Source organism: Pleurodeles waltl, chromosome 8, assembly GCF_031143425.1.
Source record: "Pleurodeles waltl isolate 20211129_DDA chromosome 8, aPleWal1.hap1.20221129, whole genome shotgun sequence".
NCBI lineage: Eukaryota > Metazoa > Chordata > Amphibia > Caudata > Salamandridae > Pleurodeles > Pleurodeles waltl.
The window spans coordinates 1,236,928,447-1,236,954,142 of record NC_090447.1 but is presented as its reverse complement, the minus strand read 5'-3'; the positions used below and the strand labels follow the sequence as shown (position 1 = coordinate 1,236,954,142).

At 43.1% G+C, this 25,696-nt stretch overlaps 1 protein-coding gene across 1 annotated transcript in view; it reads right to left on the bottom strand.

The window, feature by feature from the left end:
* CCDC169 (coiled-coil domain containing 169) overlaps positions 1 to 25,696 on the bottom strand; it is a 180,081-nt gene that overhangs the window by 5,550 nt on the left and 148,835 nt on the right. The window contains exon 7 of the mRNA XM_069205525.1: positions 21,526 to 21,602. Within this exon, the coding sequence (XP_069061626.1) occupies positions 21,526 to 21,602 (77 nt within the window). The remainder of the gene's footprint in view (positions 1 to 21,525; positions 21,603 to 25,696) is intronic.

Here is a 25,696-nt window from a genome sequence, read left to right as displayed (position 1 = left end):
GGTGGGGTCTTGGGTGAGTTAAAATACCTGTCTCCTAGTGATTCCAATGATTTAATAGATCTCTTGGAGGCAGTATGATTAAAAAGGGGCTGCAGAAGTGGGGGATGTAATGTACCTGACTTCCTAGTCTACATGTTTCAGAGCCTTACTCCTAGGCTCCTCTTCAGGACCAAAGTGGACTCCCTATTGCCACTCCTTGTTTGACTACCTCTAATGAAAGCATAAATAATACATGCTCTGTGACATGGTGCAATTCACCTTACTAATGTAGGGGTTTGGTTTGGGGCTGGCAAGTGGGTACACTTGCCAGGTTGAATTGGCAGTGCAAGACTGCACACACAGACACTGCAGTAGCAGGTCTGAAACATGTTTACTGGGCTACTCACGTGGGTGGCACAATCAGTGCTGCAGGCCCACTAGTAACATTTGATGTACAGGCCCTGGGCACCTCTAGTGCACTTTACTAGGGACTTTCTAGTAAATCAAATATGCCAATCAGGGATAAACCAATCACCAATACAATTTATACAGAGAGCATATGCACTTTAGCACTGGTCAGGAGTAGTAAAGTACCCAGAGTCCTAAAACCAACAAAAACAGGTCAGAAAACATAGGAGGAAGGAGGCAAAACATTTGGGGATGAACTGGCAAAAAGGGCCAGGTCCAACATTAGGTACGATAGGTTAGGTATGGTAGGTGTAGTAAACTGGTATGGTAAGTTAGATATGTAGGTTAGGTACGGTAAGTAGCTGTTATAGGTATTGTTGGTAGGGTAGTTATGTTGGATAAAGTAGATTAAGTATGTTAGGAATGTATGGTTGGTAAGACTGATCAGTATGGTAGGTATATGGTAGGTAGGGATGTATTGCAGTTATGGTAGTCAGGTATGGTAAGCATGGTAGGCAGGCCTGGCATGTAAGTAGCTATTGAAAGCATGGTATGTATTATAGTTTAGGTAGTAGATTTGGTACAGTAGGAAGGGTAGATGTGATAGGCTGAGCAGGTAGGTTAGTTATGGTTAGGTAACTATGGTAGTTAAGTATTATAGGTGTGGTAGATAGGTAACATAGGTTTGTTGTGGTAGGTAGGTATGGTAGGTTTGGTGTAATAGGTTTCGTATGGAATGGTATATTGGATATGTTAGGACTTAATATAAGTTTTGGCTATTGTTTACATGCTTGTGTTATTGAAGCATTTTGTACAGTACTTTCTAACAAGTGGTAGCATTGTTAAAGAGAACCACAAACATGCACTATCATAATTGTGACAAAGGGACAGCATTTCTATTGTATCTTTAACAAAGTCTAGGTCCGCTACAGACTGAATTCAGCACACTTGATGCCAAATTGCCCCAAATGCCTGTGAAGGGACAAATATTGTTACCATACAAATATCTCACCATCAACATCCACAATACCTTTGACAAATCAAGACTGGTATTGGAATCGGATCTGGTTGTGTTGGAAACTGAAGACTGGCTGTGAGAAAACAGGGCTGACTGCAGAGGCCCCCTAACTTTTTGCCCCCATTTTCCACTTTATGCTGGTGTTTTCCTGACTCTGATGGTGCCCTGGGTACTGCTAACCAGTCCCAGGGCCTGTGCTCTGTGTAAAATGGATATGCAAATTAGGCTAATTATAATTGGCTAAGTTAACCTACCTATAAGTCCCTAGTATATGGTAGGGCATGTAGGTTTAGGGACCACAGCATAGGTGGTGCACACCTAGGTGCACTGCTGGGGTGCCCAGTGTCATTTTAAAGGCAGGCCTGCCTTGCTGGTTGCTTTTAAATTAAAGTTATATGCAAATTCGACTTTGGAATTAAAAGTACTTCCAAAGTCTTAAACTACCTTATTTTTACATATAAGTCACCCCTAAGGTGTGCCCTATGTGCCCCTAGGGCTGGGTGCCATGTAACTATAAGCAGGGACTTTATAAAAATAGTTTTATAAGCCCTGGTGAGGTAAAAACAGCCAAATTCGTTTTTCCCTCATTGTAGTAAATGGCCTTCATAGGCTAGAATGGGGAGACTTTATTTTAAATTTTAAAGTCTCCTTAAATGTTGCATACCAAGAATTTGGTATCAAATTCACTGTTGTAATAAATCCCACAACTTCCAGTTGTTGGATTTAATATAACTTGTTCAGGTAAAGAGTTATAGACTTTACCTAAAAAGTTGCCAATTTCAGCCCTGCATTGTTTTTGCTGCTGTGCTCTGATTGGCCAGCCTGCAGCAGCTTAGCAGAGCTGCCTTGATGAGGTGTGAAGTGGCCGGGCTTCACACAAAGGAATGTGCTTGTGGGAGAGAATCTCCCCTCAGCAGATGGTGAGGCAGGAAGGGGGAGGGCTGCCAAACTGGTCTTCAAAGGCAGAGAAGGACATTTGGAGCAACCAGCAACACCCCCACATCCTGCAACCCCAGACAACTAGGTGCCCCCTTGATTAGATTAGGAGAGGGCAGGAGAGGGGTGTGTTTATGATTTTTAGCCACACCAGTGGGTGGGCTCAGCCAGATGTAACCTCCAAAAATCAGATTCAGCCATGTTGGATTTTTAGAGAATGTTGCCCACTGGGATGGATTTTTGCCACACTTCCCAGGAAGTGGTCATCACAGGGGTATGACCTTGTACCTGATTGGAGAACCAGGACCCCCCTGCTTTTCACCCAGGAGCAAGGATAAAACTGGCAGACCTGCACCCACACCTCAGATCCCCTCCAGAATTCAACAAGAAAAGAACTAAAGAAGAAGAAGGACTGCCCTGCTGGACCCCTGGCCTGCACCTGGAACCTGCACTCAGAAGGACTGCACCAGCTGCACACTTGGGCTTCACCACAAGAAGGACTTTGCCTGGCTTCAACTGGTTCAAGGAGGGACTCCCTGTTTGCTACAGGTGAAAAATTGCTAACCAGAGTCCCCTGCACCAACTCCTGAAGAAAAGCGACCAGCTGACCACTGCCCAATGGCCAAAAAGGAGTTTGTGCCAGGTGCATTCTGGGAGTTGAAGTCTGCACCCCCCCAAGGACCATCTCAGAACTTCTGGACCCTTGGGGTGAGCTGTGGACCCCAAAAGAACCTTATACGGACATCTGGGTGAAGCCCCAGAAGTTTGGAGAAGATTTGAGAATTTTTGAAAAAAAGCTCCATAGAGGGACCGACCCGCCGTGGAAATTCTAGCCGGCTTGCCTCAACCGCGACCTGACCTGATTTGGTGGTTCGTCCCGGTAAAGAAAAATCTCAGAAAAAGAGACTAAGTCCGAAGGTAAAAAGTTGACCGGGACCTCCCAGCCATCGTATCCGAGAAGGGCTCCACAGACGTCGGATCAAGATCCAGGTTTACCCCGGTCGAAGGATTTTCACCTCGAAAAAACGACTAAATCCGAAGGTAAAAATCTCCACCGAGGAATCCAGCATCGCGTATCCGGACAAGGGCTCCAGGAGGTCGGATTCGACTGGCAGGTTCGTCCCGCTGAAGAAAATCTTCAAAATAAAGACTAAGTCAGAAGGTAACTTTTTGACCGAGGCCTCCCGCGACCTGTAGCCGAGCAGGGCTCCATCGCGGTCGGCCTGAAAGTTTGACTTTGCCCCGGTCCTGATGCAACCAGATGACCCGATTGGCGCTTTTTGTTTCTAAGTGCTAGAAAAGTATAATTCTTTAAAAATTCATAACTCCGGATCCCTTTATCCGATTTTATTCGTTTTTGTGTCATTTTAAAGATAAAAATATAAACTATTTTCATAAATTGGTTTTGGATTTTTAAACTGTTTCCTGTGTTTTATTTAATTACTGTTTTGTGATATTTGAATACTTTACACACTGTCTCCTAAGTTAAGCCTTGACGCTCGTTGACAAGCTACCAAGGGTTGAGCTGGGATTAATTTACTGAGACCTAACTGTACCTAAGTGGAGGTTGGTGGCTTGTTGCTAGGTGTAGGTACCTACCTGCCCTTACCAAAAACCCATTTTCCAACATTTTTGGAAGCAGCGACGGGATCCTGTACTTGTGTTCAGTATCACGTTACAGTTTTAAGTAAAACAAATTAAAAATCCTTTAAATTGTCCTAGTGCAAAAACATTTTTTTTTTAATTTTTACTTTTTTTTTAATTATTAATTTGGATTAATTTCAATTATTGAATTTTTTTAATTTTTCTAAATTATTGTTTCCAATTTTTGCAAAAAGTTTTTGTTGACACAAAACCAGGGAACCATGGAGCTTGATCTGGCTAGCCTACCCACACCGACAGTAGTCCAGCTTAGGGGGTTGTGTATTGAAAGAGGGTTGCCTGCAACCACTGATCTCAGGAAGCAAATCCTGATCAAATCCCTGACAGCATGGGCTGAGGCCCAAGAGGTAGAGTCAGAGGAAGCTCCAGAGGAGGGAGAAAAAGGGGAGGATGCTAGCTCTAACCATTCAGGGGAGGGAAGGCATCTGAGCCTAAGTGAGGACGAGGAAGAACGGTCCTCAGTAAATACAGTCACTAGGGGCAGACCCAAAGCTAGTGGTGGGAAGGGGGTCCTTTCAGGAGGAGAGAACCCATCCATCAGAGAAAGAGAGCTGGAGGCCCAGCTAGCATACATAGCTTTGGAAGCAGACAAGCTGGCCCTAGAAAAGAAAAAGTGGGTAAAGAAAGAGAAAAGAGATGGTGGCATCGACAGAGAAGTTGAGGTGTCCATGGGTGGGGGAGTTTGCCCCAGATTACCCAAGGGGGTGGTTCCTGCTTATGTAGAGGGGGATGATATAGACAAATGGTTGGAGGCCTTTGAGAGGGCACTCCAGATGAGGAGAGTCAAGCCTCAGTACTGGGGTTCACTTCTGTGGGAGTTAGTTCCCAACTCTGGGAGGGATAGGCTCCTAACCATGAGGGGGGAGGATGCAGACTCATACCCCAGTATGAAGAGTTGCTTGACTAAAAAGTTTGGTCTGACCCCAGAGCAGTATAGGCTCAAGTTTAGGGACACCCAGAAGGTCAGTACCCAGTCTTGGGTTGACTTTGTAGACACCTCACTAAAGGCACTAGAGGGCTGGACTATTGGTAACAAAGTAAATACTTATGAGGGGTTATACAATCTGATCATGAGAGAGCACATCTTGACCAATTGTACCCAAGAAAGGTTACGCCAGCATCTAGTGGACTCTAAGCAGACCAACCCTAGAGAGCTAGGGGAGGCAGCTGATGAGTGGTTGAGAACCAGGGTGGTTGTCAAGTCCCAGGTGGGAGACTCCAAGAAGGGGGGGTCAGGTCCCCAAAAACCTAAGGAGGGAGGTGGTAAGCCCACCACAGAGACTCCCTCTGTACCCCAGAACCCTAAGAAGGAGGAGAGTAAATCCCACTCCCACTCTGACAAGCAGAGACAGGGAGACCCAGGGTTAAAAAAGCTCTTGGACAGTAGGGCTTGCTTTGACTGTCAGCAGACAAGTCACTTCAGAGGAGATGCAGCCTGTCCAAAGAAAGTGGTTAGCACTGGGCTGTCCAGTGTAGCCATGGAGGAGGACTCCTCCGATGATGAAGTCCTCCTAGCATTGAGCTGGGAGACAGGACCAGATGGTAAGCTGGTGATCCCTGAGGGTGGAAGTAGGCACTTCCACCCCATTCAGGTGAATGGGATCCCTATCACTGGCCTGAGAGACATCTGTGCCAGTCACACTATAGTGAGTGACCGGTTAGTGACCCCAGACATGTATGTCCCAGGAGAGACAAGGAAAGTCAGGATAGCCACAGGGGAGGTCACCACCAAACCTGTTGCCATAGTGCCCCTAGAGAGGGAGGGTATCCTTGACTGGATTAGGGTGGTAGTCAGTGCTGACCTCCCCCTAGATTGTATCCTGGGCAATGACCTCCCAGAGGTGGGTCTGGTCCCAGATGGGGCGGTCGCCCAGGGCGCCCCCCCAACCCAAAGTCCTGGGGAGTCAGTCCCTACAGTTAGGAGACTCCCCAAGAAAAGGAAAGAAGAAAAGGAAGGGTAGGCCACTCTTAAAGAGAGTTCCAGGGAGCCAAAGGCCTTCTGCCCCAGTAGGGGGGGAGCCCAGAGTTGGCACTGGTGAGGCCTTCCCTGACCCCAAGGAAGTCCTGAGTAGTCAGGCAGCTGTCCAGATGCAGGGTGTTGCCCCTGCACTGACAGAAGGGAGAGTGGAAGGAGGGTGTCTGCCACAGGAGGTGGTAGCCCCCCACTCTAGACAGCAAGAGGGGTGCCAGGACCCCAAAGTTGCCCCTAAAGCAGCTCAGCCACCTGTCAGTGGAGAGCTTAGGGTGTGGTTCTGGGTACTGACAGCTGTCAGTAGCCTCTGCTGGGTGCTAGCCTTCCTGGCAGCACTGTACTTGGCCTGGGAGACAGACCCCAGGGCCAATAGCAAAGTAGGCCCCCTGACCCTGTTGGTCATGGTGGGGTTGCTCAAGTGTTGGGTGACCTCTTTGGGTAAGCTAGGTGTTGCCCTAGCAAAGTTAGGAGTAGGGGAGGTGGGCACCTCACTACCCAAGTTGGCAGAGAGAGAGGAGGAAGACCCCCCTAGAGGGAAATGTCAGTTTGAGATGGGTCCTTTCACTGTTGGGATGGCTTCACTACCCAGAGGGAGTGACCATGACAGGAGGATGTAAGGCAGAGTAGGCCATGCAAAGGACAGCCAGTTTTCTTCACTGTCTTCCTCGCCTAACAAGCCAGGGAGACTCTCCCAGGGTTGGGCTGAGTCTCCTGGGCGTGTGGGCTGGGGGGGGCTTGTGTGAGAAAACAGGGCTGATTGCAGAGGCCCCCTAACTTTTTGCCCCCATTTTCCACTTTATGCTGGTGTTTTCCTGACTCTGATGGTGCCCTGGGTACTGCTAACCAGTCCCAGGGCCTGTGCTCTGTGTAAAATGGATATGCAAATTAGGCTAATTATAATTGGCTAAGTTAACCTACCTATAAGTCCCTAGTATATGGTAGGGCATGTAGGTTTAGGGACCACAGCATAGGTGGTGCACACCTAGGTGCACTGCTGGGGTGCCCAGTGTCATTTTAAAGGCAGGCCTGCCTTGCTGGCTGCTTTTAAATTAAAGTTATATGCAAATTCGACTTTGGAATTAAAAGTACTTCGAAAGTCTTAAACTACCTTATTTTTACATATAAGTCACCCCTAAGGTGTGCCCTATGTGCCCCTAGGGCTGGGTGCCATGTAACTATAAGCAGGGACTTTATAAAAATAGTTTTATAAGCCCTGGTGAAGTAAAAACAGCCAAATTCGTTTTTCCCTCATTGTAGTAAATGGCCTTCATAGGCTAGAATGGGGAGACTTTATTTTAAATTTTAAAGTCTCCTTAAATGTTGCATACCAAGAATTTGGTATCAAATTCATTGTTGTAATAAATCCCACAACTTCCAGTTGTTGGATTTAATATAACTTGTTCAGGTAAAGAGTTATAGACTTTACCTAAAAAGTTGCCAATTTCAGCCCTGCATTGTTTTTGCTGCTGTGCTCTGATTGGCCAGCCTGCAGCAGCTTAGCAGAGCTGCCTTGATGAGGTGTGAAGTGGCCGGGCTTCACACAAAGGAATGTGCTTGTGGGAGAGAATCTCCCCTCAGCAGATGGTGAGGCAGGAAGGGGGAGGGCTGCCAAACTGGTCTTCAAAGGCAGAGAAGGACATTTGGAGCAACCAGCAACACCCCCACATCCTGCAACCCCAGACAACTAGGTGCCCCTTTGATTAGATTAGGAGAGGGCAGGAGAGGGGTGTGTTTATGATTTTTAGCCACACCAGTGGGTGGGCTCAGCCAGATGTAACCTCCAAAAATCAGATTCAGCCATGTTGGATTTTTAGAGAATGTTGCCCACTGGGATGGATTTTTGCCACACTTCCCAGGAAGTGGTCATCACAGGGGGACGACCTTGTACCTGATTGGAGAACCAGGACCCCCCTGCTTTTCACCCAGGAGCAAGGATAAAACTGGCAGACCTGCACCCACACCTCAGATCCCCTCCAGAATTCAACAAGAAAAGAACTAAAGAAGAAGAAGGACTGCCCTGCTGGACCCCTGGCCTGCACCTGGAACCTGCACTCAGAAGGACTGCACCAGCTGCACACTTGGGCTTCACCACAAGAAGGACTTTGCCTGGCTTCAACTGGTTCAAGGAGGGACTCCCTGTTTGCTACAGGTGAAAAAATGCTAACCAGAGTCCCCTGCACCAACTCCTGAAGAAAAGCGACCAGCTGACCACTGCCCAATGGCCAAAAAGGAGTTTGCGCCAGGTGCATTCTGGGAGTTGAAGTCCGCACCCCCCAAGGACCATCTCAGAACTTCTGGACCCTTGGGGTGAGCTGTGGACCCCAAAAGAACCTTAAAAGGACATCTGGGTGAAGCCCCAGAAGTTTGGAGAAGATTTGAGAATTTTTGAAAAAAAGCTCCATAGAGGGACCGACCCGCCGCAGAAATTCTAGCCGGCTTGCCTCAACCGCGACCCGGCCTGATTTGGTGGTTCGTCCCGGTAAAGAAAAATCTCCGAAAAAGAGACTAAGTCCGAAGGTAAAAAGTTGACCGGGACCTCCCAGCCATCGTATCCGAGAAGGGCTCCACGGACGTCGGATCAAGATCCAGGTTTACCCCGGTCAAAGGATTTTCACCTCGAAAAAACGACTAAGTCCGAAGGTAAAAATCTCCACCGAGGAATCCAGCATCGCGTATCCGGACAAGGGCTCCAGGAGGTCGGATTCGACTGGCAGGTTCGTCCCGCTGAAGAAAATCTTCAAAATAAAGACTAAGTCAGAAGGTAACTTTTTGACCGAGGCCTCCCGCGACCTGTAGCCGAGCAGGGCTCCATCGCGGTCGGCCTGAAAGTTTGACTTTGCCCCGTTCCTGGTACAACCAGATGACCCGATTGGCGCTTTTTGTTTCTAAGCGCTAGAAAAGTAATAATTCTTTAAAAATTCAGAACTCTGGATCCCTTTATCCGATTTTATTCGTTTTTGTGTCATTTTAAAGATAAAAATATGAACTATTTTTAAAAATTGGTTTTGAATTTTTAAACTGTTTCCTGTGTTTTATTTCATTACTGTTTTGTGATATTTGAATACTTTACACACTGTCTCCTAAGTTAAGCCTTGACGCTCGTTGCCAAGCTACCAAGGGTTGAGCTGGGATTAATTTACTGAGACCTAACTGTACCTAAGTGGAGGTTGGTGGCTTGTTGCTAGGTGTAGGTACCTACCTGCCCTTACCAAAAACCCATTTTCCAACACTGGCCCTTTGTCATAATGGCACCCAGGGAAGCTGAACTATCTACTAGGTATCGATTGATACAATTTTACTATCTTCACCACTGGTTCCCAACCTTTTGACTTCTGTGGACCCCCACTTTACTATCACTAGAACCCGGGACCCCCACTAAATACCTATTGAAATCCGGGGACCCCCCAATGAGTAATTACTGAAAGCTGGGGACCTAATCTGTTAATATTATTTCATTTTCTAATCAGTCGTGGACCCCCTAAGGAGGCTTCAAGGAGGGGTTTCCGAACCACATGTTGGGAACCACTGATCTACACTTTATCTATTAAACTTTGCAATGCTGCTGGCGGATGCAGTGTAGCCCTGACCGAACATGCCTGTAGTGTTGAGCTGCAGCTATGTGAGCATGCATAGAACATGGGAATGTCAAATTATCTGTCCTTATTGGGAAGCTATGGACAATCTATTACAACAGTTCATGCACATTCAATGGACCTACACCCAAAAATGGCCCTCCTTCATATTAAAGACAATGAAGGAATCATATGCTACAAAAATACCCTACTGAGTCTATGGGACTGATTTAGATGTTGGCGGTAGCAGCCCTGCTGTCGACATTTTGCCTGGAAACTCGTCCCCTGCCGCAACGGTCCACCCACCATATTTAGATGTTTGCTGTCCTATAGATGAAAGACTGCATACGAACCTCCATCTCCGCTAAGAAATACCACCCGCATCCACGGCGGGAAAGGTAAAGGTGGATGCCGGCGGGACCACATACAACCTTCTGGCCGTGCAGATTTAGATGTGCCTGAACACCAAGGAAAAAGTGGTGGTCCAACCTCCACTTAGTTGGCAGATTGCGGGGGACTGGACACAACTGGAAAACACTTGCCATCGCTGCTGCCACGCCCCCATGTTGATGGACTACAAGGTAGGGATGCAGCATTGCCAGGGTATATTGGGTGGGCACTGCACAGGTGGTGGGGACCACTGGAGACATATACATGTCACAGTCATTTATTTTTTATCACTGTGACATGCATATGTCAGGGACAATAGTGGGACAGACACGGATGGGGACACACTGGTGCACAACACTTATTGCACACATACACAACTGTCATTATGGTGAATGTATTCCTTCAAAAATAATGCTGACACTACAAAGGCGGTACATTCACACCTGTCAACTGTGTCCATGTGTGCACATTGCCAGGGGACCTGTACCTGTCATGCTGTGCTGCGAGTTGTGTGTGTGAGTCAGTACGTGTATGTGTGTATGTGATGTGATTGGCTGTGTGAGTTGTGGATGTGTGTCGCTTGCATGTGAGACGGGTATTGTTGTGTATGTGGTGTTGCTGTGAATAACATTCAGGTGAGTGTTGTTATGTGGTGGTCGTTGTCTGATGTCTGTAGTTGATGTTTCTTGTGAGTGTGTTTGTGTAGCTGAGAGCGTAGTTGAGTTGTTTGTTGTGTGGTGTGTGAGTGCAGTGTCAATGATGTGTGTCGGCATGTCAGAACGGCAATGGGTTATTATGTGAATATGGTGTGTTGTGTAGAGTGTGGATACACCTATGGCTAAGGGACAGTGTGTGTGTCATCTCCCTTCCATAGCAGCTGCCATTGTACAAGAGCCATTGAGTCCCATCACCGTCTCCCTCCATCAACGAACCACCACCAGAACTGTAACATCTAAATATTGCAGGTGAAAGACCATCAACATGACAGTCTTTTTGGGCCCATGTCTGGTGTGGCTTGGTAGTGCGACGACCAACATCTCAATCAGGCCCTATGCTTGGTCCTAAGAGAAGCACTGCACGAAATGTAAGGAATTCAGACACTCCCATTATCACAAAATGGAAGGCAGAGCTCGACATATGCTGCAGTTTAGAACTACTCATGTATGAAGCTAAGTGAAGCTATAAAGACGGAAAGGTTTGGAAGAGATGACAGCAATATAGGAAGGAGACTGGGTGATAAACAAAAACTAGATTGGCATAACACAACCTCTAAGCCTGCCCACAACAGGAAAAGTATTAAATCCAACAACATGTTACCAAGGCAGCAAAGTAATACAAATGAATGTCCAAGGATAATTTGTGGATAGCACAGTGCTCTTACTTTGTTACAGGCTTCAGCATCCAATCCGTAAACAATAAAGCCATATCAGTACTTAAAATGTTGTGCCAGTAAAGTAAAGGAATCAAATAAAACACACTAAGCTTCGTTTAAAAAAACAAGTTATGTTGTATCTGTAGTTTAACAAAATAACTACTTGAATCATTCTCAAAATACCATGGCCCTGATAGGCAGCCCATCCAAGCAGTGACATCATGAAAAACATATGAAAGCCAGTAGCTGAAGACAGCTCACTCAAAGCCCACTGTCTATACTTCTTAATACTACTGTTTGATGCTTGGTTGATTAAGGTTCCCACAAAAGGCAGCTTAACAGAGACCCAAAAATTTAGCATTTTAACAACAATAGGTTCTTTTTTCCAAATAAAATTAAAGAAAGGCTGTGGCAGGCCACTGACTAACGGCTGATGACTGACACAGCAAGGCATTCCAAAAAAATGCTCATGAGTTAACTAGAAATGCTAAAACCCACATGCAACCAGAACAAACACAGAGAATCGGATGGGGCTAATTAGGGTCATGTGTATTCAATAAAGAGTCAAAAAAGCTGGTAATTTCTGAAAAACTCTTAGATGCCTATAGGTATACTGGATGCAGGTAGAGGAATCTAACTCATGGTACATGCAATTCATGTGGCCTAAACAAGCGTACAAACAGTATAATGTAACAGTGGTGCTTTAAAAGACAATCAAACCCAGAGGTGCATAACATTCACATGTTACCTTAGGGCACGGGTTATAGTTACTTGCGATAACTCTAACTATAACAGGTGAATTTCTATGACTTTGTATGTACAAATGTGAGCCTAACTATGGTGTCCCTGTAACCTTTAGTTTTTTAAGTGAGTTTCTATGTTTTTTTAAATTCTATTTCCTAACTATACTGTAAGGGTCCTGTAGCCTTTGTTTTTTCTGTGAATTTGTATGTTATTTTTAACATAAAGTCATTTTCATTACGATACGCTAATCCAGCCACAGCCACGCATGGCCTTTGGCCGTGCTCGACGGAAGTAGGCCCTAGGTCCTACTGCACACAACCCCTATAACAACCCAACCCCATGCTTTGCACGACCTACGGCTGTGCGCTATGTTGGTTGGCTACCAGGCCTGGCTTATGGGGCATAACAAAAATATGGTGCAGGGGGCCATGCTGCCCCACTGCAGTCCTGGGGACCACCACCTCCCTTGTGCTGTAATGTATTTGTAGGTGGGGGTTGCACGGCCCCCGCATCCTCGGGACTACCACCTCCCTGGGGCAAAATGCTTTTTTGATGTGGGGGAGGCCCAACAGGTATTATCTGTACTCATACAAACCATATATGAGTGCAAAGCCATGTTTTATGATTCACACATTTGACTTAACACTTGCACAAAGAGGTATTTTGTGTATCTGAGTTGAATTTATGTATGGAAAAAGCTTTGTGAATTAGTCAGACAGTTTCTGTGGGAATGGCGAGAAAGTCACGGTTCTACACCTGAGAATAAGAAACACGAAAAACAGTCCTTATAAGACCTGAAACTTGAGGTACAAGATAGGTCTTCATCCAGGAAAATACATACATTCTTAACCCGTGCATTGACATCTAACTGTCCTGTTATTGTGCCAGAAGTCCCGCTACTTATAGAAAACCTAAGATGCTCTGGGGCACAACACAAATAAAATGATGCCATTCAGAGAAAATGCGTGGTAGTTTGACTACTTGCACCCAGTCTTATGCTACCCAGTTTCAAAGACTACACCCACTATTCTGCTCCTTATCCCTCCACATATATTTGCTACGTTGCACTTTTAAAAATTTCGCACTCACATTTCTTAATCTTTATGCACTTTTTGCAGTATACATATAAACTATTATGTGTTATGACAGTTGAAAGTAAACCTTTTAGTCTCATTGTTAGAAATGGGGTCTCTAGTTGTCATAGGTATACACACTTGTCCAAGTAGGGAAAACAATCCTAGTCAGGGTAAGTCATACACAATCCAAATTATCCTGTGTTCACCCTCTGGTAGCTTGGCACTGAGAAGTCAGGCTTAACATAGAAGGCAATGTGTAAAGTATTTTTGCAGTAAAACATAAAATAACACAGTGAAGACACCACAAAAATACACCACAAAGGATTAGAAAAATATATAGTATTTATCTGGTTGAAATAGAGTCAAAACGATAAGGATTCAATAGGCACAAGCTGAAATATCACTTTTGCAATTTTAAAAAGAGTCTTAAATCTTAGAAATCAACAGTTGTCTCTTGATTACATAAAGTACCTGGTTTGCGTATAAAATAACACGCACGGAGACCGCAGAGGAGGAGATGCGTGAAAAACATAAGGTGTGCGTTGGATTGTACGATGCGGCACAGACGTTCCATTGTTTCTTTCTACCCTGCAAGGGGCTTGTGTCATTTTCCGGCGCGCAGTCTTGGTTCCTCACTGTGATGCGGGGATCTTTTTAATGCCCAAGCACGATGCGTGGAAATCCTGGGCGCGCTGGAAGAAGTCACAGGCGTTGCGTAGATCAGAGAGGGCGAAGCGTTGAATTTTCGGTCGCACAGCAGGTGCTGAATCGATTTTCCACTCAGGAAATTGGCTGCATCATTCCGGTTTGGCTGTGTGTCGATCCAGTAGGGCGGTGCATTGAATTTTCTGTCACAAGGCAGAGCTGCGTTGTTCTGATTCGGCTGTGCAGCAATTTCTCAGTCGCAGGACAGGCTGTGCGGCGATTTTCAGTGCACAAGGAGTTTCCTGAAGAGATGAAGTCTTTTTGGCCCTGAGACTTCAGAAAACAGGAGGAAAGCTCAATCCAAGCCCTTGGAGAGCACTTCTCAGCAAAGTCAAGGGTTATGCAGGACAGCAGTCCTTCCCAGCAAAGCAGTCCAGATGAGATCTTTGGGCAACCAGGCAGTTCCTCTTGACAGGTTGCAGGTTCAGGTCCAGAAGTGTCTGAGTTGGTGGGGTCAGGGACCCAGTTTATATACCCAAAAAAGCCTTTGAAGTGGGGGAGACTTCAAAGAGTGGTTTTGAAGTGCACAAGTTCCCCTTTCAGTACAGGGTCCCAGTAGGGGGTCTGGCAGTGTAGTGTGAGGGCAGGCCACTAGCCTTTGAAATGTAAGTGTCAGGCCCTCCACCCATCCAGCCCAGGCAGGCCCATTCAGTAAGCAGATGAGTGCAGGTTTGACTGAGTGTACTGTGTTTGTGGTTGTCTGGGTAAAATGCCCAGGAAGCTGCCAACCAGCCCAGCTCAGACGTTGAATGGAGACAGGCTGCAAGGCGCAGGTGGATTTTAAGTGCAGAGAAATGCTCACTTTCTAAAAGTGGCATTTCTAAAATAGTAATATAAAATCCAACCTCACCAATAAGCAGGATCGTCTATTACCATCCTGGCCATGCTAAATATGACCTGGTTATCCCTTTCTGATCAGAATCTACCACTCAAACAGTATATGAGGGTAGTCCTAATGCTATCCTATGAAAGGAGCAGGCCTCACAGTAGAGGAAAACGAATTTAGGAGTTTTCCACTACCAGAACATATAAAACACACATGTACATGTCCTGCCTTTTACCTACATAGCACCATGCCCTATGGGTTACCCGGGGATTGCCTTAGGGGTGACATATATGTAGAAAAAGGGGAGTTTAAGGCTTGGCAAGTACTTTTAAATGCCAAGTCGAAGTGGCAGTGAAACTGCACACACAGGCCTTGTAATGGCAGGCCTGAGACATGGTTAAGGGGCTACTTATGTGGGTGACACAATCAGTGCTGCAGGCCCAATAGTAGCATTTATTTTACAGACCTGGGGCACATGTAGTGCACTTTACTGGGGACTTACAATTAAATTAAATATGCCAATTGGGTATGAGCCAATGTTACCATGTTTTTAGGGAGATAGCATACGCACTTTAGCACTGTTTAGCAGTGGTAAAGTGTTCAGAGTCCTAAAACCAGCAAAAATTAGGTCAGAAAAAGAAGAGGAGAAAGGCAAAAAGTTTTTGGGGTGACCCTTCAGAGAGGCCATTTCCAACACTCTGTAGTATTCTTAGCATGAGTGTCACTCGTAGCACGAGTGTCACACATTAGAATGTATAAATAAGTTTCTAGGGGATGGTGTGCGGCGGTTAGAGGTTTATGCCATAACTGTAGAGCACTGTCGGCTTTGACGGAGCTCTCCGAGGTTTGTTTAAGAAATTGTCTTCAATAAAGAAATTATTCTTCAAGAAACATTATTCTGGATGTATTTACCACATCGATGATGGCGACGAGTTGATCAAACCTCAAAGTGCAGCGAACTCACAGGAGCGGGACGGCCTGCTCGCTGAGGAGGTTTAGAATGGACAGAGAATTGGACGATCGGAACAAGACGTGATCATCAATCAAGTGTTGGAGTTTTTCCATGGGCCAAAGTGGTGAGAGCACGTATATTATTGTCGGCAGTCACGCATTTTTTTGTGCAGAGGAGGCGTTGGTGAACGTAGCGTTGCTAAGACACGCTCTATCTGCCGTAAACACATAACATTACAGCGGACATTTTGGAGGCGTGTTTTTCTGCATTCTGATTTATGGAAAGTGGGCCTACTCACCCTAGAAAATAAAAATAAACCGCAGCCATCTTGGTGGTATAAATTTCAAAGGTAAGACAGTCTGCAGTTCATGGTAGTTTCTAAATATTGTGGAAAAGTGCACATTGACGTTTTGAAAGACGTCGGACATCTTGGAATGAAAAAGTATCATCCAGAGAATGGTTATAGCGAGCCAATGTTACATTGTTTAGAGAAGAGTTTTACTTTTCTTGGAAATTTAAAAATATACATACAAAATATATATTTATACGTGTACGTGGTTTGGAAAAAATAAATCTTTTGTATTGCATCATGCAGGCTGTAAATACACCACCACCATTTTTAAAAAGTCCTGGTGAATCACATACTGCCTGGAAACATTGGTATGATGGATTCAAAACATATCTAGGAGCCATTGGAGCGGCACGATTTAGACCTGAACTCAAGAAATGTATTTTGCTACACTCCATTGGGTATGAAGGAAAAGCTATTTTTAAACATTTACCAGATGTACCTAATGATGAAGAAGAACTGGATGAATAAGAGGCTGTTGTGAAGAAAATGCGTAACAGGTTTGATGCTCCTCCAAGTCTAGTAGTATCTATACATACGTTTTTTAAAAGAGTTCAGCAGAAAGGTGAGGATGTGGACACCTACATCTCTGCTTTGAGGTTGTTGGCTGCCAGTTGCCAATTTGGAGAATTGGGCTATAAGCTGATCAGAGATCAGTTTATTTGTCAAGGGTTGGATAGATCTATTAAGCAAAAGTTATTATCCCTGGATAATCCAACGTTATTAGAGACTATTAAAATTGCAAAAAGTATCGAGTCATCGATTAAGTCAACGAAAGAGATAGAAAAGTCAATGGACAGTCGAGGAAAAGTTAGTGTGGTCAGAACCAAAGATGACAAAGGAAGATCACACAAGTCGAGTTTTCAAGAATTCACCCGAGGACCTAAGAGCAGTAGAAATAGTAATTTGAGTGTTTTCTTTAAACAAGGAAATGTATGTTTTAGATGTGGAAATACTTTACATACGAAAGGAATGAAGGCCTGCCCGGCTCGAAACGTTAAATGCAGAAATTGTGGCAAAACTGGTCACTTTGCGAAGGTGTGTTAGAGTGAGCGTCGTAAGGGAAGTATGGTAACCTCAGTTGTGGATGATAATGTAGGGTTGGTGGAAGATTTGATTGGGGAAGTCCAAGAAATGGTGTTGGTGGTTGATGGTGGTGTGGTGAAGTGCGTTGACCCTGAAAGTTGCATTGATCCATAAGTACTCATTAGAGTGGGAGATAAACATTTACATTTGTTGGTGGACTCATGTGCTAGAATCACGATGATTAAGCAAGATTTGTTTGATCAGAATTGGAAGGACCGCGTACTGTTACTACCTGATAGAGCTCCATCTTCAAGGCTTTTTTGAAGAACTTTTAGAGTTTAGAGGGAGGCAGATCTATGGAAAACTTTATGTTGCAGTAAAAGGTCTAAACATTCTTGGTTGGTTTCATCAAGGTCTTTTTGGTATGGTGATACGACCAGGTACTGGAGATCAGGTAACAGTGATTAGAGATTATGATGTAGTTGAAGATCTTTTGAATTAATTTCCTAAAGTCTTCTCAGGGAAGTTGGGAAAGATAAAAGGATTTAAACATAAGATCATAGTTAAAGGACGTGCTATACCTGTTAGACATAAACTGAGGAGTGTGCCATTTAGCATCATAGAAGAATAGGAGAAAGAACTAGTTGGTTTGCACGATAAAGGGATTATTGAGCCCATTGAATCCTCACTATGGATTTCTCCTTTGGTCATCATGAAGAAAAAGAATGGAGAGTTGAGAGTATCTGTGGATCTGAGAGCACTGAACAAAGATGTGAAAGTTTTCACTAAACTTAATTTAGCCAGTGCTTACCATCAGGTTGAGTTGGACCTGGAATCAAGGTATTTAACAGCATTTGTGTCACCAATAGGGACCTTTCAGTATTGTCGCATGACGTTTGGTCTGGCATCTGCGCCTTCAGTTTTTCAAAGGATAATGAGTTCTCTATTAAAAGATGTGTCTACTGTATTAGTGTTTCAAGACGATGTTCTCATATGCAGGCGGTCAACTTGAACATAATAAAATTTTAAGACAGGTGTTGCGGAATTGTTCTCAAAAGAGAGAAATGTTTGTTCATGAAATCATCCGTAGAATATTTAGGTCATGTAATTTCAGCAGATGGTATCTACCCGAAACCAGGTTTGATTGATGCTCTCAAAGCTGCTCCACCACCTAAGGACAAAGTTGGTGTTAAGTCGTTTTTGGGAATGTGTGAATTCTATTCTCGTTTCGTTCCAAATTTTGCGAGCAGTGTCAGACATATATCTAATCTTTTGAAGCATAGTGTGGGTTTCAAATGGGACACTGAATGTGATGAAGCATTTGATGATATAAAAAAACAACTAGTTAGTGCAGAAGTGTTAAAGCCTTATGATCAGTATTTGCAGTATTGTTTGACAGTAGATGCAAGTAACATAGGTGTGGGGGCAGTGCTAACGCAAACAAAGAATGGCGTTGAGAATACTATTGGTTTTGCATCAAGGGCATTACGGGAGCCTGAAACTTACTTTTCTGAAATTGAAAAAGAATTGTTGGCTTGTGTGTGGGCAGTTGAGAAATTTGGAAATTATATTTGGGGCAGGTATTTTGTGTTGAAAACAGACCATAAACCACTTGTTTCGATTCGCAATGGCACAAATAACAAGACTGGTACACCCAGAATTGCAAGATTTACAGCTAGACTAATGCAATATGATTTTGAAGTCATGCATATTAAGGGGGGCAAGAATGTCAGAGCAGACTATTTATCATGCTTTCCAGCTCAAATCAACAGCATTTGTGATGAGTGTGGAGGATCGAAGTTGCTTGATTGCCGCTGTTGAAGTGAAGCAGGTGTGTGTCTGTTCAGAATGTGAATGGAAGGAAAAATTATATGCATACAAGAATTTGTGTGAAGTTATGAGGTGTATCAAAGAAGGGTGGCTTCATGAGAAAGAGATGGCTTTTGATATCCAACCATTTTGGAAGGTTGCTGATGAATTTACCATTGAAGATAGTTTACTCTTGAGAGATGATAAATTGATCCCCCCCTGAGGAATTGAGGTATAACATCATGGAAAGAGCTCATGAAGGTCATTTGGGAGCTACGTTGACCAAAAGAAGGGTATGTGAATGTTTTTGGTGGCCATGTATGGACAGTGAGATTGATAATCTGATAACAAATTGACCTATATGTTCCAATAATGATAAAAACATTATTCTGTATGTATTTACCACACACTCATGCAACGAAGAAGGTCAAACGCATAGGATGACAGGCTATTGAATGTTTAAACTTTCTAAACTGATACTCCAAATGGTGAGCATCAAAGGTTCATGAATACAGTTTTGGAGTCTGTAGTTGAGAGTGGTGACTGGTTAGCACACTAGTCTGGATACAAACTTGCTATTTGTATCAATTTCTTTGTTGCTCGCCTATCTTACCAAGCATAGTGACCCAGTACCCAGCTGGCTACCCATCGAGCTCCATCCAAGATCTTGGTGGTCCACTCTGAGTCTTGGAGGTTCATGTGCAGTTACCCGATGTGTCAGCTGTCACCCTGAGCTCAGCATACATCCACCATATACCCATGTTTTGTGTACAAATGCCAGGATATTGCCTTCTTGCTTTGTAGGTACCTGTGATACTGTTGTTTTTGTAGTTTAATGTATTTGCAAACATTTAGGTTTTTGAACATCTTTAAAGTAACATAATTGATACAAAGTAACCTCTATTGACAGGAAGGGTTTACGATCCTTCATTTTGATCAACAATTTCTGTGTAGTGCTTCGCAAACAATTGCTATTTGCGAACTCCTGATAAGGTGTCCATACTACATTCCATGGGCCTGATTCTAACTTTGGAGGACGGTGTTAAACCGTCCCAAAAGTGGCGGATATACCACCTACCGTATTACGAGTCCATTATATCCTATGGAACTCGTAATACGGTAGGTGGTATATCCGCCACTTTTGGGACGGTTTAACACCGTCCTCCAAAGTTAGAATCAGGCCCCATGTCCACTTTGTTTACTTCGTCTGCAGGTTGCTCTATACGCTTTCTGGGGTCTGCAATTATTATAGTGTCTTGTTCATTAGAGCTTTGTGAAAATTAAAACTTGACAGTCATAGATGAGTGCATTTCATCAAGGGCCTTGGTTGTATACACATGTATTGTGTGTTAGACCTGGCGAAAGATGAACTTGCTGCGAGTGGAATCAGTGTTTCATTACACTATTACTGTTTAATAAGTAATGTGCTTGTAATTGTGTAGTTTTGTGTACTAACAATATGAACTATTTATAATGTCAAATATTTTATATAGGCTCTGTCATTAAAATTGAGTACATGCTGTCCTTGGCAGGACATTTACAGTTGAATGTTGTTTAGAGCCCATGTTGTACTATGTGGACTTACTGTATACACCTTCCCTTGAGTTTAGATTACATTCCCACACATATCCATATAGTAAAGGATGCCTCAGTACCCCCCCTCCCCATTGTGTATTGCGGAATCCAATATAATAAGGAACAGGTGTACATATAGGGCTGGATTTATCACGGTTTTGCGTCGCCCTTGCGCCACACAAGAAGACACAAGGGTGATGCAAAACCTAAGGGAGATTTATCAAGCCACGCAAGGGCAAATCTCTGCCTTGCATTACTCTGCAGAAGGGGGGCATTCCATGGGTAGAGCGTGGGTGTTCCCATGCATCCACCCATGGATTTTTGCACAATCCAAGATTTACCATTAGTGGTCAGACATGTGAGTGCATCAAAATGCCACACCTCCCCAGGTGAGGCGCAACAAAGAAAAATATCTTTATTTCTCCTTGTTTTTTCCTCTGTGCGTGCTGCATTCTGTATCACACATAGAGAGAGAAAAATGCCTCTGAGGACTGTTGTTATGCAGGAAGGTGTCTGTCACTGCACAAAAACAATCTTGCCTGCAACACAGCCTTTGCACCATGAATCAAGCATGCCTGTGTTGGTGCTAGGCAGCCAAAAAATGTACCATCACTAGGAAAGGACAGGACTGTGCTGTATAATGTTAAATACAACTCATTCCTTCCGTTTCCCTTTCAGGCAGTGCAGCAAGATGGCTTGCTGCGTTGCGCTGCTTGAAAGAATGATGTCTAGCCCATAGTGCTTATCTCCATTATAACACAATTCAGTTACATCTCCCTTAAATAAATTTATGTACATTAAAGTGTGCTAAAAAAAAAAAAAAAAAATGAAGACACTTATTTAGAGTTTGGCGCAGGTGGAACAAAAGCAGATATCTCACTTGCCCTTTATAGAGTGTATAAGATATCCATACACCAAAGTAGGGCAGCTAGGACAGCTGCAATGTTTTGACAGATGCCCCTTAATCCATCAAATCTATATAAGGGCTTAAGTCTTCTTGGAAAGGGCATGCAACAACACTTCCTGAAAGAGACATACACTATGTAGGTAAACCTTTGTCTCCCACGTTCTTCTCAAAATTAGTTTTATGAAATGGACTGTCTTTTGGCATAATTTGTATAGTATCTGCATGAACGCATCAACACATAACTTACTTTAATAACTTGTTGTCCTTTGTGCCATATGTTATATCCGTTTTCTGCTTCTGAGAAGTTGTATTTGCAACTAATTTCTGCAAAAGTCAATTAAAAATCCAATTAAGAGAAAATGCAATAGGGCAGTGTTTCCCAACCTTTTGACTTCTGTGGACTCCCACTTTATCATTACTGGAACCCGGGGACCCCCACTGAATCATTATTGGAATCCGGTACACCCCTCCTGAGTCATTACTGGAAGCCATGGACCCAGGCATTGTCGATGATTTGAACCTCAAAACAATACACAAAAAAATATAGACACAAGCATTCCATCAAACACTTACACAAATGAGAACACATTTTATTTAATCTGCAAACAAATAAAATAAAACAAAAAAATAGAAAGGTTGGAGCTTTTCTAAATTCATTTGAAACCACACACGTCCATACTATACACTGTTTGATGCACCTGCACTGCTCCCACGAATCAATTTGAGGATACTCATTTAACTTTTAGCCTCCAATTTCAATTGCTTGACATTAACAGTATGTTTTAAAATTTAAAATTATCCCATTTGGCCGCTTTATTTATATACACTTTATTAATCTGTTAATATTAGTTAATTTTCGAAGCAGTCACGGACCCCCTGGGAGGCTTCACGGACCCCCAGGGGTCCCCGGACCACAGGTTAGGAACCACCGCAATAGGGCTTTCCTTAAATTAGGCCATTCACCAACACAGCCTCTTTATCATAATGCTTTATATTCTCCTTAGTTCATCACCAACAAAACCTCATACACTGAATGTACAAAAAAAGTGAAATTGTTCCTCCCAGAAAGTCTTCTAGAAAGATTTTATTTGAATGGTCAGTATTAGTTGATAACGGTTTTAGCAGTGATGAAGCCTGGGATTTCTTTGATGCAGGTTTTCTTGTTGCCTGGAATATGTGAATCAAGGGATGGTGACCTTATGAGAAGTGGAGAGAGCAAAGAAGAACGCATGTCAAGGTTTTGATGTCTCTGTGGTGTGGTTTACTGCAGAATGGTTGTTTATGATTAGGTATTGCTTATGATTTTCAAAGTGTCAATGATGGTGAGGTGGTGCTTTTGTGAAGTGTGTGCAGCAGTATTTTTGGCACCTGGCAATTTGAAGACCTTAAAAGGCAAAGACATCAAATTGTCCCATTTGCGACCTGGATGAGAATTTGTCGACAGACCAGTGGATGAAGGGCATTGAAAGGACATACAATTCTCTTATTTGTGGATGGTTTGTCTGGTATGCAGTGGTTTGTGCAACGTTGCTCCACTCATACAACCTGGTGGCCCAGATTTTGGACATCACACTAAATATCATTTTGGTGAGTTTTTCTGTATGGTGTCCTAAAAGATTGCACATTTACGTGTCTGTCCTAGATTAGACAACATATACATTTTAAGACTCACTGGACTCAGTTTTGATGAGTCCATAATTAATCCCTCAGGACCACTTACAATTATAAATATCACTTCTCTTTTTTAAGCTTTGGTTACCTCTCACACATATGTCACTAGCACAACTAACAGTATTAGTGGGATATCCACCTTCATTTTCTTATTTTCTGGCATTGGCTGTAGCTAGACTGTTTTTCTCTTGACAAGGCCAATGGATTTGGTCCTCTGAGGGTCGAAACGTTGACCATTGTCCTTACTAACACTGACTACATAACTAGATATTAATGGAGGTAATCTGATTTTTCAAGCTAACCCCATGATTGTAACGCAATCTAGGTGGAGAGCATTTGGCAAACACTTGTTTTCACTTCCATCGTTCACTCTACACTATACAAAACAATGTCTTGCCTATGGCAGTGGAATATAACTCAAATGTTTTGTAACAGTGACATGTGAGGCCATGACTGATGTTAAGGAATAACTGTACTGTGGAATGTTTAGTTTACTGGCTTTGGGTAAAATTAACAATGGAGTTACTCCATATTTTAAAGTGATACGCTGGGAACCACTGTCTCCTATCTTCCACTCATGTTGTAGGACACAGATATACCAGTGGGAAGGTGCTGGTTTATTAACATGTATAGAAGATGGGAAAGGTGTGTGATACTCTGCCTGGTGAATTGGTTGCCTGGTAGTGAAGGCCAAGTGAACTTAACCTCCCTCAGCATTCGGAGGAACAAGTGTGCTGGCGAGCGTTCACAGAAAGAAAAGTTCAAGATCACAATTAAACAAATGTTAATTGGTGAAAACTATCATCAGAGTCTCCTGCTCTGGTAAATAACCAAACTCCCCGAATGGGTGGTTACTTCAATATTAAATATACTAAAAGCAACCTTCCTTTAGCACAAGATATTCATGGCACCATAGATAGCTTAGGTACTAAAGTTAGAAACATTTAACCACCCACAAAGAATTTTGCATGCCTATCCAGGTACTGGATTTCCTCTCCTGAAATTCTATGTCCACAATCTACATTAGTATTGCTTGCTGGTTGAAGTAAGACATCATAACACCATTGCTCTCTCAGCTGTGGCTAGTTATCTCTTCAACTACAATCTCATTTACGTTATGACTTTTATTGCGAAATTATGCCCCAGGCACATGCAGTAGAAAAGGCTAATTTCTCTGGGTTGTTATGTATTCTCAAATACAGATGAGTGTGTGATTTTCCTAAAATCAAATGAATCTGGCTACACAGGAGCGTATGAATGCACTGAAATATTTCACTACAGAAGAAGGCCGGTGATACATTAGACCTGCCTGGGCAAAACCTGGCATGCTCATTAATTGTTTAAGGCACTGAATGGCGGTTGGTAATGAATGATGACAGGCAATCAAGTCTGTATATCCAATAGGTTTGGTTTACAGCTTACTTTCTTGGTTAGCTGTAGATGGTTTTATGACATATGTTCTTCTGTACAAGGATGGTATATTCCTACAGAGGTGCTTTGATATTTAAAAAAGAAAGTCATTTTTAAAATGGTTTGACGTTTGAAAAAAATAAAACTGCAATCACAAAATATATAGGAAAACCTGTTTGTATTATGATTGATGTGCAGAAAAATCGCTTAGCACAAAACACGTGTCTCCGTGTGTTTGTGTGTGTGTGCGCGCATGTCCGTGGATGGATGGATGGATAGATAGATAGATAGATAGATAGATAGATAGATAGATAGATAGATAGATAGATAGATAGATAGATAGATAGATAGATAGACAGATGCTACCCTGTGGTTGCCACTGTGTTGTTATGGTTAGGACCACATTTCCATAGGAAATTATTTTTTTTTGGTTTGCTAATAACCATGGCGCCATTTCACGAATCTTCACAAAACTTTCTAAAAACAGTCTCTCTCACACATATATATGTGTATACTTTTAAGTGATACAGCTACTCTGAGGATGTGATGTTATAGTTATGCTAATAAGACGTTATAGTTAGGTACCGACATCAGTTAAAAACTAACATGTAAAAACCCAAAAAAACTCTGAAGTTTACAATATACTGAGCTAACTATAACCTGCTCTCCCGCCATGCACTTCTTATAAACTCACATAGTATAGCACTTATGACATGTTAAATTACATTACCGATAACAGCACTGATGTCATCATTGATGGCATCACTGATGACATTGGTGATAACATCACAGACATATATTGGATAGAATTACATTTGTGAGTCAATAGCACTGAGAGACAAGTTTAATTGTGCATTTTAAGTATATATACAGTGCACCGATTTCAAATCATTAAAGTTTGGGGTGGAGGAAGTACCTCATGTTAAACAAAGTAAAGGCTTGCTGCACCTGATGTGGGTTGCAGAGATATGTTTGAAAGTAACTTGTGGCTTAAAGTCAATGCCTGTTGAAAAACCTGTGAGAAAGGCTAACGCTGCTGTTGACAATACATTAGCCATCAGTGGATATTTAGACACATAAACATGTTATATAGTTGTAATACAGTGGTATAGATATATTCTATAAACAGTGCATGTTTATTAGCAGAACTTCACTAAAGTTTTTGAGCGATTGCTGATTAATGAATAATGTAAGTGTTTTTCACTGAGAGGTGGTTTATCTCATACTGGTGTTGTAAGCCTGGCACGAAGGTTGTGTGCCATTATGCCTGTATCATGAATGTGGGTAGTCTATTTTACTAAACTATGGAGCTATGTCTATAGGACCTAATAAAGAAA